Below are 19415 nucleotides of genomic sequence, written 5' to 3'. Positions count from 1 at the left end.
AATAGCTTTCACTCAATTACATAACCATCTAACCATTCATTTCAGAAACTATCAGCTCCTAAATTGTAGACAATCTTAGAAGTAAGGAAATCTACACTTAGGCCAGCAGTGGTTGATTTGCAAGGAATATTTGACTTCTGTGTCTTTCATTCATCATTGCAATTCTTTCGATGACACCATGCATTTTTTTTTTCCTAACAATTCCCAGCAGCTACATATCACTGCTAGTTCACAATAATTTCTTCATCACCACTTTAGTAGCACTAAATATTTTCTTCACCTTTTCTATGCAACTCACCATCTATGCCAGACTAGACTTATTTATTTAATCAAACTGCCATCTGTCACACCAGCTCAGAAACCTTAGCTGCTTCATTCTGAAGCACAATCAACCAAAAGGTCCAAAACCAAAATGGATACAACATTCAGATAACACATAAATCAATGACGAACTTAGCTATAAACCCATGTACAAACAGTCACATATTACTGTTACAAATAGTTTGAGTGGCATACAAATTTCACAAACTAGGAATTCCCACTAAACATTCAGAAACCTAGGTAAGATCGTTTTAGAAAGATTACTTGTAAACAACATGTTCCTGCTTCATCTCAGCAATCCCACTGATTACACAATAAAATTTTCACAACTAAAAAATTACAGTCTGCCTCTAATCTCAAAATGTCGGAACACCTAAATCCTTGGTTTGGCAGCCACGAAAGCAGATGAAAATGATAGAAGAGGAAATTAAAACTTTCCGGAACACCAGAACAAATTTCAAGTTCCCGTTTTCTCTCCCATTTCACTACCATCTAGGCAACCAAGCAAAGAAAACACAACCCAGGCAGGGAAAAGAAAAAGCAAAATTCATTTCAATTGAATCTACTTATCTTTGGTGGAGACACCGTACTTCTCCTGCAGCCTGGCGATCTCCTCCTCCTTCTTCTTCTGATCGAACTTCTTGCTCATCTTGGCCTGCTGGTAGTAGAGGACGATGAGGTACCTGTTGGCGACGTTGAAACCGGAGAGGTGGTCGACGGCTGTCTTGGCGTCGTAGATGTCCTCGTAGACGACAAAGGCGGTACCGCGGGTGTCCTTGTTGGTGCCGATCCGTATCTGCCTGATCGCCCCATACTTGCCGAAGATGTCGTACATCTCCTCGCTGGTGATGTTGAAGGGCAGGTTCCGGACGTACAGCACTCGGTTCACTTCCGGAGGAAGCCGGGCGTTGCCCTTCCGGAGGCTGATAGTCGCCATCGGAACAGGACGAACGCTTTGATCGGAGGGAAAGGGATGGTGGCGATTGGGACTTGCAAGTTTTCGATGAGGGTTCTAGGGTTTCGTGGCGGGGCAGGTGAAAGAGGGGGCAGAGAAACTGTTATTCGCAATTTCACAACAATGAATGATATTTTCGGAATTCTCTTACAAATGAAAATGTTATATAAAATTATTTTACGATAATATAACTTAATTTTTTTTTATAAAAAAATTAACATAACAACAACGTTAAAGGAGGGAGCTCATGGCTTTAATAGTATATTTTTAAAATTTAATATTATTTTATTATAACATAATAATATTACCTATTTTATTTTTAAAAATTTTAATCTTATAATAATTTATTATCAATAATATTATAATAATGATTTTTAGTATTGCATTTATGTCTTGTCAACTATCACAAAAATAAACTTCTCATAAAAATAACATAAGCATTCACTTTTGCATAAAAAAGAAGCTAAATTTTTATATATTTTAAATATACAGATTAAGAAATCTTAACATTGTTTTATATAAATATAGTTCGAGACCATTGGTTGCTTAATATTGACCTCTCCTGAGTTTAACAAAAAGACAAAAAAATTTTCTTAAGATTTTAAAATTATCATTTACCTCCCTTGGGCTTATAAAATGTCATAAATTTCCGATAACATTTATCAAAAAGACAGAAGACATGTCTTTTGATAAAATATAAGAAAATATTTGTATTTTTTTTAACAAAACTTAGGTGACGTCCTTGAAATTTTTGAAAAGATTCCTATTTTTTTGTTAAACTTGAGAAGAAGAAAATCTCTTTTGCCCTAAAATATTTACGTTGAGTTGAATTCATGAATATAATAAGACTAAAATGGAGACATGTCAAGGTTTTTTAAAAATGTTGATTTCTTTAGCCTCCATTTGAAGCTCATAAATAATAGAGAAAAGAAAGAAAAATACCAAAGAATAAAGTGAGGAAGAAAATAAAAAGTATTTTATAAACAAAATTTTAATTTTACACATTATTAATATTTACTTTTTTTTATTTCTAGTTATATTAAAATAAACTTTCATTTTGATAGTATTTAATAGAGAAGGAAAATAAAAAGAAAAATAAATTTTCTCCTCATTCTTCTTTCCTTTTCTTTTCCCAAACAAAATCTTTGATCTACACGAACCCTTAACCAACAGGACATTGCCATGTTATTAAAATCTCGGGGGATTATGAAAATCTACAATTTATTAACAAATTTTATCGTTTGCTTCTATCTTATTTCCCATTATGTCTTGATTCTCCCGTGTTTTAGTGCCTGCCCCCTCCATAAACAAAACAAGAAAAACAAAAACAAAACCAAACCCAAAACCTAACTGCAGACAGCAATCGGTACAAAACAATAAAAACAGTGATTCATATCTGAAACCAAAACTCTGCTGTTTCTGTTTTTATTTTTATTTTATTTTTTTCTCAAAATACATTCACTTAAAATACGTTTGGATCACGTATTTTACTAATTAAAAAGGAATGGAAGGAAAGGGAAGTATATATTAATTTTAATTTAGTTTAATATGACTAAAAATTAAGAAAAATTAAATATTCATTAAAATCAAAATTTTATTTATAAATTTTATTTTTTTCTCAATTTCCTTGTAACCAAACATAAAAATGCAACTTTTTTAATATTTTTTTTCTTCAAAAATATTTGTTCCGATGCCCTTTCTGATCCTCATGTTTCCAACTGCGGTAATCTAATTTTAGGCTCTTCTTTAACCCTCCCGAGATCTCTCTCTCTACCATTTTATGTGTACGGTGGTAGCAGGAGTTGGCAACTGAAATTGCGGTTTATTCAATTGAAGGCATTGTAATTTGTAAGCAGTGCCAACGGTCTTCCCATTGCCCAATTATATGAAGCCACCTGGTAAAGCCTTCTCATCTTTACAGGGAGTAGGGCCTTTATATATTGGGATTGTGGGGATTGATAACCACAGCATTCTTCTGCCTGTTAATATTTTCCCTCCCTCCCTCCCATCTTCAATCCCACCATGGAAAGCCGGAAGGAGGTATGCACAATACACATCCAAAATCTGATTTTTTGAAACCCCAAATAAATAAATAAAAGAAATAAAGGGGCCTATTTATTTATTTTCCTGTTCAAATGATTAGAACATTGTCACTGCAATGATGCTGATGATGATGATGATGATATCCTAGTTCTTTATTATTTGGGTCTCTCTGATTTGCTTTTGATTGTTTATTGGAAATAATAACAATAATAAGAGAGCACTTGTTTTTATTGAATTTCTATAAAATAAAATTAAAAAAAATTACAATGCAGACAATCCTAAAAGATAGAATTCAAATTATTTAAATATGGGGAGCAGCACAGGACATGATCTCTGTACATTTATTTCATGTTAATGGATTTTACATGCTTTTTTTTTTGTGTAGATTTTCATTACAATGTCATCTTATTGGTGCCTATAAATTGGATGAAATTTGCTAGAAAAACTTTCAATCAATATGAACATTAAATTTTCATTGTTCTTTTATAATTTCCTTATTCAAATCATTTTTCCTTTTTTTTTAAAAAAAAAAAATTTAAACAATGATCACTAAACCTACAAAAGCCTCTACTTTGTGATGTCTACGGGTATTAATTTTGCCCTGTGAGGGAAAATACTTGAGCTTCTATGGGTTAATGTGCATTGACCAAGGGGGTGTTACCCAATACAAGGTAAAATCAAAATGGTAGTCGTGTTGCCCTCCTATATTACCCCAAGGCTTGAATGCCATCTTAGCCCTTCCACTTTGTGATGTTTAGGGTTCAGAGATTGGTATATATTTTGCCCTATGAGGGAAAATACTTGAGCTTATATTGGTTAATGTGCATTGACCAAGGGGATGTTAACCAATACAAGGTCAAATCAAAATGGTGGTCATCTTGCCCTCCTTTGCTTGGTGAATTTCTTACATCGCTATTCTATTTAACATTTTTTTAGGTCAAAACTTGAGGATGTCCTCTGATCTCATGACAATATGAATGAACACCATATCTTAGATTGTAAGTTGTTCTATGTGCTTTTTAAAAATTATTTTCTGAGCATTTGTACATTCAATGTTTTCAGAAAAATGGTTGGATGTCTGTTCCTCAATTTGGAGGGTGGGATCATAAGTCCCCAGGAGCTACTGATTATTCTATGGTGTTTTCCCGAGCTCGAGCCAACAAGAAGCAGCAGAAATCTGACTTCCGACGTGCCAGCCTAGGGAACGAACAAGAACTCATTGCTCGTAATCAGGAAGATTCAGTCATGGTAAGTCTCTATTTGACAAAGATTTGGTTAATGACTAGTATGATAATGTGTTCTTTAACAAAGGGAAATGATTCTTTTGCTCAAATACAAGATCATACTGGAGCTTGTTTTGGTCCATATCCCCTTGGTCAATGCACATGGATCATTGCACTCCAGTATGCCCTCACAGGCAACATTATGTTAATACTTCATTTACCAAAATAACATATAACAACAGAACTACATCAATGTGCTTTTGTCTGATCTTCTTTTGTTATATTTATTGATTTGCAGAGGAAAAAGAAGATTCTGACATACCTTAATTGTTGTATTAGACCTTGATTTCTAGTGAACCCACCCAGCTTCCAGTCCACTCATTTGCTTGTAAATTTATAGATGACTTGGGTTCAACCCTTAGACGCAAGGGATTCTGTAATCTTAAAGCAAGATGTATGTATATTGTTTGTTTCTCTATACAATAATCTTTTGAGTTTTTGTGCCATGAAGACCTACATTTAGACATTGAATGTGATTGCCAAGGAGCATACTTTATATATAAACAGAAAGTAAGAGTTTCATTTATTGACATTCTAAGATGCAGCTGTGTACAAGCAAATATTTTACACAAAGGAATACACAGTACTCATGGTCGTCTTTGTTATTTTTCTTCCGAATAGACACAGCACAAACTTGAGTTATATTCCCCTCAATATCAGTAAGAAATATATTAAATACCTCCAAATCAAGCTGTGGCTTATAATCAATGTACTGGAGCTCGGAGGGAAGAAATGTATTTAGCATCTACCTTGTCAATTCCACTAAAGACATAACTGAAAGGTGGCATTTCTATGTACTTTCCAGAACCAGGAACAACCTTCAATTCATCATTTTCCCACACAATCCTTCCTCCAGCAATCGTCACTTCTACCTTTCCCTGAAAAAGTGTTGCAAGAACAGTTAGAAAACGTGGAATAGTATAACATGGTTTCGAATGAAATCTCAATGCAGACAAACTAGTGAAACTGCCATTTGAATAACATGCAAAAGGAGTGGGGCAGGGTAAGGGAGATTGGCAATCGGGGTGATAGATAGAGAATGTATGGGAAGGAAGAAAGAAGGAAAGATGGGCCACATTTTAAAAATTGAAGTCGTGAATAAAATTAATGGTCGACAGGATCAAAGCTCAAATTTTAATACATAATTACACATAGATGCACAACCCACAGCCAGAAAACAAGAGAAGCCTGCTCCCTTGCTAAGCAAATAGTGCAAGTATGCAAATGCAGATGAAATTTTCAATAACACAAATTTCAAGCCAAAAGATAAATTGTGATGCCTGACTTGGCAACGGAAACAACAGTACTTCTATAGGGAAACAACTTAGTTTTCATACTAGCTTTTTTTTTTTTTTCTTAATGGTGTAAACCCATAGAATGCTAAGTATTAGATCCACTATCAGGAACCAACTTGGATTAATCAATCAAAATGGCCATGTGTTCAATCTGTTGTTTGCCACAACTTCATCCATTGGTCAGGAGCAGTAAGTGAATGGTCAACACAAGTGTTCTACTGGGGAAATCACATTAGAACCCAGATTTATCTACATGCCAACAAACAGCAGATGAGCTGCATATCTTCAAATGGCACCAATCAAATTACAGGGGTCACAGACCGACCATAGAACCCTGTTCAATAAGTGGAACGCATTAGCTGTCTGCTCTCAGGTTGGGCAATAAGGGTCGAAGAAGGGCAATCGCTCATTCTTAAAACCAGCATTCTTAAGACCAATGAAAGAGTTGGGCAGAAAAGGGGGGAAAGCTCTCCCTTCCTGGTTCTCCTGTAGCTTATACATTATCCAACTTCATGGCAATCCTATTCATCACATGTATATGTGCCTCCAAAAGTGAACAATTCAAATCACTATACTCACCAACATGATTACATTCCTCTCCCAGTCTCCAAAATCTTACGAATCAAATCACTTCGCATATCCAAGTTGACAAAAGCATGTTATTTTTTCATGTCATCATTCTAGTATCTCCAAGTTATGCAAATTATAGATTGGATGACTTCCTTTGCTATCCTATGGAATTACAATTTACACGAGAAATCCTCAATTTAGATGCAAAGAATTAAGAGAAGAGTTTGAAGAAAGAATAAGAAAAGGCATATTGTATGATATGGTAACATTTGCAGCCACTCAATCCCATGCTTTCAACTACATATTTGTAATTTATGACATTGATTTGAGGGCCATCTTATATTACATTAGCCAACCAAAAAAATTAAACTCATTGGTTTTGAAGCCGCACTGACCCCCTTTGGAGGACAAGTCTTGGGTACATTTATCACAGGGCTATGTTTATCTGTGTCAAATGTGCATGCTGATTATGTGATTTTTCTTGAGAATAGTTAGACCTCAAGAAATTATTATTACAGAGTTTTAGTCATGATTTTGCTTTACTTTTTCTCTATAAATGTGCTTGATAGTACTAGGATCAGAAGAGACATTAACATGAGATGGACTTAGGTTATTTAACCTAATCTCTATTCCCCCTCTGTATTTCATGGATGTTGCTGCATCAATTGGTATAAAAGCAAATTTGAAACCCTCTCCTTCTCTTTGGTCTCACTTTCCTTGTCTTTGCTCTTCCTTAATTTCTCACATTCTTTCTTTTATTCCCTCAATCTCAAATCTTTCCTGCATTCCCCCTAAAATCTTCTCCAAAATTTTTGGTTTTATAACCCCACCATGGACGAAAATCCCAACACCCATTTTTTACCCGTTATAACGCGCACAGCCATCAAGATCAAATGCCCTCATTCAGCCAATCCTATGTCAAACCATCATCAACCAACCCACACATCCCCATGCATGCCAAGTGATAATAAATGCTTCCATGTTCAGATCTCCCTCCCACCACCGACTCTGGTGACATCAACCCCACTACTCCTGCTCAGTGATCTACAAACCTCCAGGTTCCCACAGCTCAATGTGTCATTAGAATTCACTGCATGTACTTTCAATGTGTGCGACTTCTCCAACCATAGCCCTCAGACCAAAGCCAAGTCGAGCCATTCTCAATGCAGTGCTGAAGCCAAGAGCACTCTAGAACCAATTCTAAGAAGATCAGGAGCGGCACTTCCATCATTCTCCAGCCATTTTTGGGTTGGTTAAGACCACGGTCTTAAATTTCCACGAAATTGTCGAAATTTCCGATTTCCGTCACCCTCGAAATTGAAATGGCAGTCGATTTCCGTCTTGCATAATTTCCGTCGAAATCTCAATGAATCATCCAAAATTTGTCAAAACCTTGAAATTTTAGCGAAATTTGTCGAAATTTTAACTATGCAATGAAATTTTGTCGAAATTCAAATGAGAGATTCAAGAGTGAAGTGAAATTTCTCTTTTAATTTATTTTATTGAAACAAAAGGTTATCACAAGTGCTTTTGAAATTATATGAAAAAATAAATTTATAATAATATTTTATTTAACCATTCATGTCTAAATTATCAATGTTGTATAATAAATAATTTTTAAATGATTTATGAATTTTATTTGCATGAACTGAATATGTTTAATGTAAATTATCTTATAAGCATGTTTGATGCACATACTATTTTAGGACTTTTTCACTTCATACAAAACATAGATGTATTTAATTTGTAATATATTAGTCTTAAAACTTATATTATTATGTTTGTTAACCATTTCTAAAGTTTCACAAATAATTTCATGCTTTACTACTAGTTTCCGTTATTTTTTCAAATCGAAATCGAAATTGACATCGAAATCGAAATTTCCGTCGAAATTTCCGTACTTTTGGAGCTTCGAAATTTGAGTCAAAATCGAAATTTAAGACCTTGGTTAAGACCCAAATTCAAGTTGATCTGACCCAGAACTGAATCATACCGTTCCAAAACTGAACTGACCCAGCTCAAATCCAGTCCACCCCATGCAGTATCCCAAGCTATTCTTATACAGTTTCTCTTTTTCTCATGAATTTCATTTCTGATTTACTTTTTTTTGAAAAAAAAAAAAATCACAACAAAAGGATAGAAACAAAAAGAAAAAAAAAAATATTAAGAAAATGCCAGTCATGTCATTTGAGAATTCTTTGCAGCAAAAGGAAAAATAATGGTGATAATCCCTAGTTATCTTCTGAAGCTAAATCATTGAAAGATAGGGTGTGAAAAATTGAGACCACTTTAGATGTGATATGAGCGTTTCTTAAGTAAATCAACCACTGAAGTCGCAGCTATAGGTAAGAACCCCATTGAATCTCACACCATTAAGGGAAGTCATACCTACTAGTACAAAGCCACACTCCTTTAATGCAAAGTATGATTGTGCAGAAAATTTTAAACTGAATTACAAGTTCAAGATTTTAATGGAGATGGATCTCTTGATGTGTTCAGAAATTGAGGTGTACACCTTGAAAAATTATTTCAGATAGTATGAGATGACCATAATCTTGAAATTAAATCAGGCCAAAACCAATTTCAAGGGTTCACTAAAGTTTGGCAAATTCAGAACACATTTAGAAGGGTGGGTTTTTGAGAAGTTGGGACCTGTGCTGAGATGATTAGGGCCAAGCAGAGCAGATTGTGCCCACTAACTACCATTACACCTTTAGCTCCACAATGTAAAGAAAAAGAACATAACTATAGCAGCATAAACCAGTTGAATTTGCCAGGCTAACTGGCACCTGCATGCTGCACTAATAGGAAGAGGTGTGCGGGTGCATTTATTCCCTTGTATAGGCAATAGTTGATGTAGGCTATTGCCCCGAACTTACCACTTCTCAAAACATTACAGTTGGTTGGAGATGCCATTTAGATTTTATCTAAGATTGAAAAAAACATCCAACACAATCCTCCTAACATTACATCAACCTCTCCTTTTAAGAAGGGCACTAATGCCTTTCTTGGGTGGGATATGTTAGTCGAGGAACTGGAAAAGGTGCACTTTCTGCTACTCCTTGAAAAGCTCAAGAGATACCAGGATCAACATGCAAGGTAAAGACAGTGATTCAACATTCCAGGTTCTAGGGTGTGGGACACCATGGAACAGAACATCCAATGAGGTTATGGTTCTTGAGAAAAAAGAAGGTGAGGAGATCAAAATCATTAAACCTGAGAAAAGAACTTTCAAATGATGAAAAAGATGAGGATGACGGACAACAAGACTATTTAATCCTTTGACCAATGCTTTCATGTTGTTAGATGGATGACAAGGATTTGGAAGAGAATCAGTATTTCTAGTCTCAACTATGTTTGCTGTTGATCTCAACAATTGCATTAATGGGGTGCACAAAGAAGCAAAGATGTTCAAGCAGAATATTGAGTCCCATCCTCAACCTCGCAAGATCACCTAGGTGAAAGATACCAATTTTAAGGTTATTGATTGATGATTCCCTACCTTTAAGATTGGTTCAGAATTGGAGATACTGCAATATGGATTATTTTTCAAAAGATTTGTCACATTATTTTGGGGCATTCATGGCTATTTGATAGGACAGTTCAACAAGATACGTACGCTCAACTTGCAGGATTGCCCAGGGTGAAGAATTGACATTTGCTTAAATTCAAGATGGCTCAGAAGCGGAGAATGTGAAAAGTGTTATTTTTCCCTAAAGATTCATTACATTATTTTGGCACATCCTATGGCTATTTAACAGGGGGAATCAACATCATGAGTATAAATTGTAGCCCTCACAGGGATATGGATGAAAAGTTAAGGGAAAGAAGAGAAAGAAATCAAAGATATGACAGATGATGAGAGAGTGATGCAGCCAATGAGTTTGCCTGTGATGACAGCTTGTTATTGGATGAGTTTCGGGAACAAACAGGTATGTAGCCAAATCTTCCAACTTACTCAGGGGTCTATCATATGTGCCATCATATCAATGAAAGTTTTAGGGAGGACTTATTCTTAGGGAAGATGGACTGGTAAAGAGAAACAATGTGCAGATGGGATTTTCCCTCTTCTTGTGGAGGAGATTGGAAGGAAAGATTTAGAAACCCAACAACTTTTGGATAGGACGGGGTTATGGCTGTCTGGTCCTGGAGGAACAAAGGTCAGCGAAATTCGCAAACTTACAGCGTTTTGTGAATTATGATGGCGGGGTTTAGAGAGGGGCTTTCTTAATTAGTCACTATTAGTTCTTTCATCTATTTTCCTCATTTTTTTTCTCTCTTTTGGCTATTTTTTGCTCTTTAGGATTTTTTACCCTCTCAAGTTTGTAATCTCTTTATTCTTCTTCCTCAATGCATGGGGTTTTCTCAATTAGTCACTATTAGTTCTTTCATCTATTTTCCTTATTTTTTCTTCCTCTTGACTGTTTTTTTCTCTTTGAGGATTTTGCACCTCTCAAGGTTAATCTCTGTTGTGCAAATTAATGCGCAACGGAAAAACCGATTCACACAATGCATCAAGCAATGATGAAATATACAGAAAACACAATCACGCACATTATATGAAAGCAATAAAACAATGACACGAAGAATTACATGATTCGGCAATGCCTACATTCATGGGAGCAAACGGTTGTATATTTTCCCTATCTTGTGTGAAAAAAAAACTCATAAGAGTTGCAACGTACAACATTGTATATATAACCCTCTTCAACCCCTGGAGGTTTTTTCCCCTTGAAATCCAACCTAGTCAACTTCCCAATTCAACATTCAAAAATCAGCGCAGAGTAACCGAGCAAAACTGTCGATGGTTTAATGCCGAGACCAAACCGTTGATATAACTCTGCAAAGCCGTCGACTGGTTACTCTTAACCTGAACAAAACCGTCGACGATTTCAGGCAAACCGTCACCGGTTTCTTCCGGTAAGCCAGCTTCTCTACTTTACCACCATGTTTTCTTTGTACATGCGTTCCACTCAATATAAGAGCCACATATAACAACAATCTCTACCTTGGCGAATATACACCCCTTAGGAGAAAATCGAAAACATAACCCGCAGCTCCATCTGGGGCAATAGATTGGGACCGCCTCCCATCTAGCAACTGGAGACATTAAGCAAGTCCAAACAATGCTTAAACTTATCCGTGGTAATAGGTTTTTTCAATACATCTGTTGCATTCTTAGAAGTGTGAACTTTCTCAAGCAAGAGTTCACTAGAAGGGACCAACTCTCGGATCCTGTGAAACCTTACATTTATGTGTTTGGTTTTCACATGATACACTTGGTTTTTCGCCAAATAAATGACACTTTGACTATCACAACGCAGCTAAGTTCCACCTTACTAGATACCCAGCTCCTTGACCAATCCTGTAAGCCACGGTGCTTCCTTGGCAGCTTCGGCGACTGCCATATACTCCGACTCAGTTGTTGATAATGCAACTAGAGACTGTACCATGGACCTCCAACAAATAGGCCCTCCCACAAGGGTGAACACATACCCTGTTGTAGACCTCCTGTCATCCAATTCCCCTGCATAGTCTGCATCCACATATCCCACAACTAACAGACCACTTTGTTGCCTACCAAACATGATGCCATAGTGTGTAGTACCCCGCAAGTATTTGAAAACCCACTTGACTGCATCCCAATGTTGTCTACCCAGATTTGAAAGAAACTTACTCACCACAGTGACAACTTGTGTCAGATTTGGTATTGTACATACCATAACATACATTAAACGCCCTACTGTACTAACATATGGGACCTTTGACATGTCACGAATATCATCGTCCTTCTTTGGGCACTGGGCGGTAGATAATCTAAAATGATTCGCCAGTGGTGTACACACCGGTTTTGCATTATCCATGCTAAACCTATTCAACACCCTCTTAACATAGCCACCTTGAGATAACCGAAATATCCCTACAACTCTGTCCCTGCGAATCTCCATCTCAAGAATCTTCTTGGCCACACCCAAATCTTTCATGTCGAACTCTTTACTCAACAAAGTTTTAAACTGATTTATTTCAGTCATATCCTTCACAACAATCAGCATGTCATCAATATAAAGCAACAGAAAAAAAAGATAACAATCATCAAGACTCTTCACATACACGCAGCAATCATATTCACACCTTCTGTAACCAATCCGAATCACGTAGGAGTCAAAACGTTTGTACTATTGCTCAGAGACTGCTTCAGCCCGTAAAGTGATTTCTTCAGTTTACAAACCAAGTGCTTCTGTCTTGATTGACTAAACCTTTATGGTTGTACCATGTAAATCAGCTCCTCCAAATCATCATGGAGAAATGCGGTCTTTACGTCCATTTGCTCCAAATGCATATTGAAGTGCACCACCAATCCCAACACTACCCTTGGAAGTGTGTCTGACCACAGGGGAGAAGATCTCATCATAATCAACTCCTTTCCTCTATGAGTAACCCTTTGCTACTAATCGAGCCCTAAACTCCTCTTCTTCTTTTTCTGATACCGCTTCTTTCTTCCTATACACCCACTTGCATCCTATCGTCCTCTTCCCTTCTGGAAGCGCCACCAACTCCCACGTCTAGTTCTTATGCAATGATCCCATCTCCTCCACCGTAGCACCCATCCATCTACTTTTCTCTTGGTTGTGCACCGCCTCTTGAAGAGTAGTAGGATCCTTGCTACTAGTAATGAGTGTACAAGACACCAGATCATCAATTCATACCTGGGCGGTCGCCTAATAATGCATCTAGGACTATGTATAGCAATACTGTGATCTTGCTGGTCTCCAGAGCTAGAACTACCTACATTCTAAACGCTGTCATCTCTGCTCTAAGTTTCTATTCTGGCACCTTTTTCTCTTCTTCTTCCTCCTGAGTATGCTGCAACATGGCTTTCTCATAACAAAACCACGTCTCTATTGAACACCACCTTGTTTGCCTTTGGATCCCACAGCTTGAACCCTTTCACACCTTTCTGATACCTCAGAAAAATGCACCATCTAGACTTTGCATCAAGCTTCAATCTCTCCTCACTAGAAATGTGTACATAGGTTGGACATCCAAACACTCTCAAACCAGAGTAGTCAACTGCACTACATGTCCACACCTCCTCTGCAACTTTACCTTCTAGTGATGCCCTTGGTGATCGGTTAACCAAGAAACACGCCATACTCATTGCCTCAGTCCAGAAGTTCTTTGCAAGGCCTGCATTCAACCTGAGACACTGAGTCCTTTCAACTAGAGTTTGGTTCATCCTTTCTACCACACCATTATGTTGTGATGTCTTGTGTACTATGAAGCGTGTCCTTATGCCATGCTGTAACGCCCCGACCTGCCACGTGGGGCCTGGGGTGCTACTTTAGCGACATCTGTGTTACTGATACCATATTTATTATATAAATGCATCGGAAATAAATGATACATTCTCCAAAATACATTACCAGAGTTCTAAACTACCTTTATACACAAAGGTCTCCAAATATTCATATTACAGACCATAATACAATACAAAAGCCAACTCAGTCCATACAACCATTATACACATCCGGGGACATCAGACCTAACTGAAACACACTAGAGTTCTTGCAAACACTCACAAAAACTAACTATCACCCGACCCCGAAGTTCACTAAACTTGATCTCGAGATGGTCCTGAAAAGATGATTTGTATATTGAGGTGAGACACTTCTCAGTAAGGCAGATTAAATTAATATCAGTGTGTGACCAACATGAGTTTTAGAGTATACAAAAAACATTCCATTCTCCATTTAACCGAAAATAGCAGTTATACATTATACTCACTTCGCACAGTTGAAAATACCCTTTTCATTTATACCGTATAAACTAGTTTAGTAATTAGAGATACCCATTACATAAATTAGCATATATGCGTAAAAGACACTCCCTGGGACTAACACACCATTTACTTCTCCCATGGTACGGGTTGTGCAGCCTGAAAACTGGACTTATGCTCTGAGGGATCAACCCAGACACAGTCAAAGTAACCATTTGCAAGTGCGTCTGCGGGCATCCAAACACCGTTGCAGGTCCGATTGCCTTACCACTTCCTGGTCCGGACCCCAGGGAAGGTACTTCATCCTTACATAGGCCAATCGGCTGAAACCACCCTACACTTCCACTACAGTGTGGACGCACATGGCCAAATAGTAATTCCCTAACAACGGTATCGTGCTCACAATACAACTGGTCCTTAGGGTTCTTAAACCATATCATGCAATTTAGGTAATAAAAACTGTATTATAAACTCATTTCGTATAAAACCTGCCATTTAATAAAACCCGGCTCCCGACAGTCAAATAAAACCCGGCCAGCAGCCGTTATATCAAACCCAGTATTTTACACAAGCAATTCCAGTATTTTTCACAAACAATTCAATATTTCACAACCATACATAAATTCGGTTACACAGTAACCATACCGATTATTCACCTACCACACGATTTTCAGTATTTTGAAAATAGCCATTTAAACAACCAAGAAAACATAGTATATGAAGTTTGTATGATAAAACCAAGCTTTCCACCGTTCATTTTATTCAAAATACCGTATCATATATCCTATGTTTGTAAAGTCCATTTTGAACGGTCGGTTTTCGAAATAACCTTTGAAATCAAGTATATACATACATACAACACATTTTAATCGGTTCAAACTTAATAAAATGCTGACTTACCTTAATCCCCTTACCTAATCCTGAAAAATAGACCGCTAACGTTCCGAAAATCCAAAACCCTAGCTTTCCAATCCACCGCCAAAAACAAACCGGCAAGCCAAGAAAGGAGAGGAAAATGATCGGAGAGTGATCACAGGATCAGGGTGAGCCTACGGGAGAGAGAGGGTCACAAGAGAGTGAGAGTAGAGAGAGAGAGAGAGAGAGGAATGTTTGAATTATGAAAAATATGCCTTGCTTAGCCCTTAAGTAAGCAGGCTCGCAGGAAACCGTCGACGGTTTTCCCTGCCTTAACAAAACCGTCGACGGTTTTTTCCCAGCTCAGTGAAACCGTCAACAGTTTGGGCCCTGCCAAACCAATTTCCTTCTTTTTCCTTTGTTTTCCTTTATTTCTCTCTTCCTTATCTATTTTCTTTTATTTTCCAGGTCCGGGTTCCTACACATGTTGCTCGCACAACTCCATTAACCTCAAATTAGTGTGCTCGGCTCGATTGTCTAATATGAGGCATTTAATCTTTCTCCATATATGGTTTTCCACCTCAGCTTTCCACAATTTAAACCTGGTAAACGTCTCTGACTTGTGCCGCATGAAGTACACCCAGACCTTTCGTGAGTAATCATCGATAAAACTCACAAAGTACATATGTCCCCCTCCTTATGCTATTTTCACCAGTCCCTAAACATATGAATGAATGTAGTCAAGGATACCCTCCATTTTGAGTGTGGCTGTCTTGAACTGCACCCTGTTCTGTTTCTCGACAACACAATAATTGCAGAAATTCAATCTGCATGTTTTGGCACCCTTCAAAGATTTCTCTTATGAATCTCCATCATTCTACGCTCACCCATATGTCCTAACCACATATGCCACAAAATAGTATTATCTGACTCAGAATTTGCAGTTGCAGCTTCACTTACAATTATGGTACCCAGCAGTGCATAGATATTTCTCTCTAATTTCTGTCCCTTCATCACCGTTAAGATGACTTTACACACTTACATAACCCTACTTTCAGACTTGTAACTAAACCCGTTACAATCTAAAATGTCCAATGAAATTAAATTCTTCCGTCGATCTGGTATGTGCCTCACATCACATAATGTTCTCACAACACCATAAAAAATTTTAATTATGATATTCTCTATTCCAACAATTTTTCATGAAGCATCATTTCCCATCAAAACAAAACTAGAATTTAATGACCTGTAGGTGCTAAACCAATTTTATTTGGTATCATGTGATAAGAGCATGCCAAATCTAGGATCCAAGAATCAGTGAGGCGATCTAAACCCGATAAAAGAGAAAGCATATCACCAACACCACCGCTCTGAGTCTCCTTATTCTACTACATTCGCAAATTTTGAAGAACCCTCTTGATTTTTTGCATTCCCCTTCTTCATTTCTGGACACTCCGGTTTTATGTGCTCCTTTTTCCCGCACTTAAAACACTGTATGTCCTTCCTGGATTGTGACCGAGACTTATTATTACTCGATCCGCTCCGAAACTTACTTCTCCCACGTTCCTGGTTACCCTTCACCACAAGCCCTTAACTTTGTGAAATCTCATCGCTGGCTTTCTTCCTCTGATGAAAACTTAGCAGAGCGCTTGTAACCTCTTCCAGATCCAGGGTTTCTTTTCCCCACGTCAAAGCTGTAACTAGATTTTCATACGTATGAGACGCAAGTAGGGAATTCAATAGCATCAACGCCTTGTCTTCCTCCTCGAACTTCACATCAACCCGCACCAAATCACATATAATTTGATTGAATACATTGATATGTTGGTTCAAATTCAAACACTCTGCCATCTTAAGCCAATACAATTTCTGCTTAAGATACAACTTCTTCGTTAAAGACTTGGACATATACCGACTTTTCAGTTTCTGCCAAACTGTCGCCAAAGATTCCTCATCCATGACGTGATACAACACGTCATCAGCCAGACAAAACATAGTCGCCATAACCTTTGCTTCCATCAAACTTGACAACATCAAACTTTGTAGAAGAAATCCCAGAAGCCATTGTAACCAATTTGCTCTAATACCAATTTGTTGAGCAAATTAATGCGCAGCGGAAAACCCAAATCACACAATGCAGCAACCAACGATGAAATATACAGAAAACACAATTACGCATATTATATGAAAGCAATAAAATAATGACACGAAGAATTATGTGGTTCGACAATGCCTACATCCACAGGAGCAAACGACTGTGCATTTTCACTATCTTGTGTCAAAAAAAAAAAAAAAACTGTTTACAACATACAACATTGTATATATAACCCTCTTCAACCCCCAGAGGTTTTTTCCCTCCCAAAACCCAACCTATTCAACTTCCTAATTCAAAATTCGAAAAACAACGTTGAGTAACTGAGCAAAACCGTCAACGGTTTAGTGCTGAGACCAAACCGTCGATATAACTCTTAAAAGTCGTCAATTGTTTCCTCTTAACCTGAACAAAACCGTAGACGATTTCAGGCAAACCGTCGTCGATTTCTTCCTACAAGCCAGCTTCTCTGTTTTTCCACCATGTTTTCTTTGTACACGCGTTTCACTCAAAATATGAGCCACATATAACAACAATCTCTTTATTCTTCTTTCTTAATGTATTATATATAAAATACATTATATGTTAAAGCTTGATAAAGTTTGTTGGCCAACAACCTAATAGTTTAAGCTTTTAGGTAAAGTGGTTGTCTAACATGGTATCAAAGCTGGTTATCAAGAGGTCCTAAGTTCTAGTCTTGTTGTCTGCATTTAAATAAAAAGTTGATGAATTCCTTGTAACGGGTGTTACCTATCATGTGTATCTCTCCACATGCTATCGGGCTGCACGTTCAAGGGAGTGTTAAAGCTTAATATACATTGTTGGCCTACAATGTAATAGCTTAAGCTTTTATGTGAAGTCATTCTCTAACAATATAAAATGTACTCCATCAACAAGAAGCACAAAGTGATGCCTGTCTACCACAGGTGCCTACTTTAGCAGGTTAGACACCATTGGTTCTTACCATGGTCTTAAATTTCCACGAAATTGTTGAAATTTTTGATTTCCATCACCCTCGAAATTGAAATGGCAGTTGATGTCCGTCTTACACAATTTCTGTTGAAATTTCAACGAATCATCCAAAATTTATCAAAATCTCAAAATTTTAGGGAAACTTTGAAATTTTAACTATAGAACAAAATTTCGAGTGAAGTGAAATTTCTCTCTTTTAATTTTTTTTATCGAAATTTTAACCATGTCTAAATTATCATTTGTTGTGTAATAAATCATATTTAAATGATTTATGAATTTCATTCGTATAAACTGAATATGTTTAATGCATATTATCTTACAAATTTGTTTGATACACATATTATATTACAACTTTTTAACCTCATACGCAACATAAATGTATTTAACTTGTAATATTTAAGTCCTAAAACTTACATTATTATGTCTATTAACCTAAAGTTTCATTCAAGAATTCCATGCTTTACTACTGATTTTTGTAATTTTTTCAAATTAAAATCAAAATCAAAATTTCTGTACTTTTGGAGCCTCAAAATTTAAGTCAAATCGAAATTTAAGACCTAGACCGAACTCTTCAAATTTGCTATTTCTTTTGACCCTTCAATTTACGACTTTTGCCACCATCCAAGCGAACCTCATTTCCTCCAATATCACTCAACTTTAAATCCAACTTATCCAGAAGAGCTTCTAAATCCTCCTTGGGAATTTCCTCCGCAAGAGTAGGCAATATTCCATCCCTACATTGTAAACTGTTACTAAACCATCATTTTCAAAAATAGGCACTCCCTCCAAACCTTCCAATGGGGTAGGATGAACAAACAATAAATCCCCTACTTCATCGCAAGTATTAGAAGCGTACCCATATTGTTTTTGAATCTCATCCAACAATAGCTCCCACCACAGTCAAATTCTCAAATCACTTATTTCTAAATCTAAAAAAACCCTCCATTTCTTAACCTCCTTTTCTTTCCTTTCCCCATTGCTACACCCAACCTCCTTCTTTGTAAGAGAGTCTCCCACTATGCTAAGTTCTCCTCTAGAGTCTCTCCTCAAAAGCTTTCTCCCTTTCACACTAGATTTTTCTCTCTTCACATCAAACACCTTCCGCATCTCGGTGCCCATATGAGCTAACTTCCGAGCGAGCATACACCTTACTACCCTCAAATCTATTAAAATTCGAAAAAAATATATCATCAATTTCCACCATAATTGCTCTTGAATTTTTACATCTTACCTCCCCATTTTTTGAACTCTT

General features: G+C 37.0%; 3 protein-coding genes across 3 annotated transcripts in view; 1 reads left to right on the top strand and 2 right to left on the bottom strand.

Moving 5' to 3' along the window:
* Positions 1–437: 437 nt before the first annotated feature.
* LOC131149882 (splicing factor 3B subunit 6-like protein) lies at positions 438–1497 on the bottom strand. Its single transcript, XM_058100673.1, has one exon. The coding sequence runs from the start codon at positions 1256–1258 to the stop codon at positions 884–886; it is 375 nt and encodes a 124-aa protein (XP_057956656.1). The 5' UTR covers positions 1259–1497; the 3' UTR covers positions 438–883.
* A 1706-nt stretch (positions 1498–3203) lies between these two features.
* On the top strand, positions 3204–5097 carry LOC131149099 (uncharacterized). Its single transcript, XM_058099188.1, has 3 exons — positions 3204–3316; positions 4382–4567; positions 4841–5097. The coding sequence occupies exons 1-3, from the start codon at positions 3299–3301 to the stop codon at positions 4886–4888; spliced, it is 252 nt and encodes an 83-aa protein (XP_057955171.1). The 5' UTR covers positions 3204–3298; the 3' UTR covers positions 4889–5097.
* A 5-nt stretch (positions 5098–5102) lies between these two features.
* Positions 5103–19415, bottom strand: part of LOC131149098 (dihydropyrimidinase) — a 42577-nt gene continuing 28264 nt past the window's right edge. The window contains exon 13 of the mRNA XM_058099187.1: positions 5103–5480. Coding sequence (XP_057955170.1) covers positions 5307–5480 — 174 coding nt within the window. The 3' untranslated portion in view covers positions 5103–5306. The remainder of the gene's footprint in view (positions 5481–19415) is intronic.

Source organism: Malania oleifera, chromosome 2, assembly GCF_029873635.1.
Source record: "Malania oleifera isolate guangnan ecotype guangnan chromosome 2, ASM2987363v1, whole genome shotgun sequence".
Lineage (NCBI taxonomy): Eukaryota > Viridiplantae > Streptophyta > Magnoliopsida > Santalales > Ximeniaceae > Malania > Malania oleifera.
Note: the sequence above shows the minus strand (reverse complement) of the source record. Positions and strands in the feature narration are given on the sequence as shown.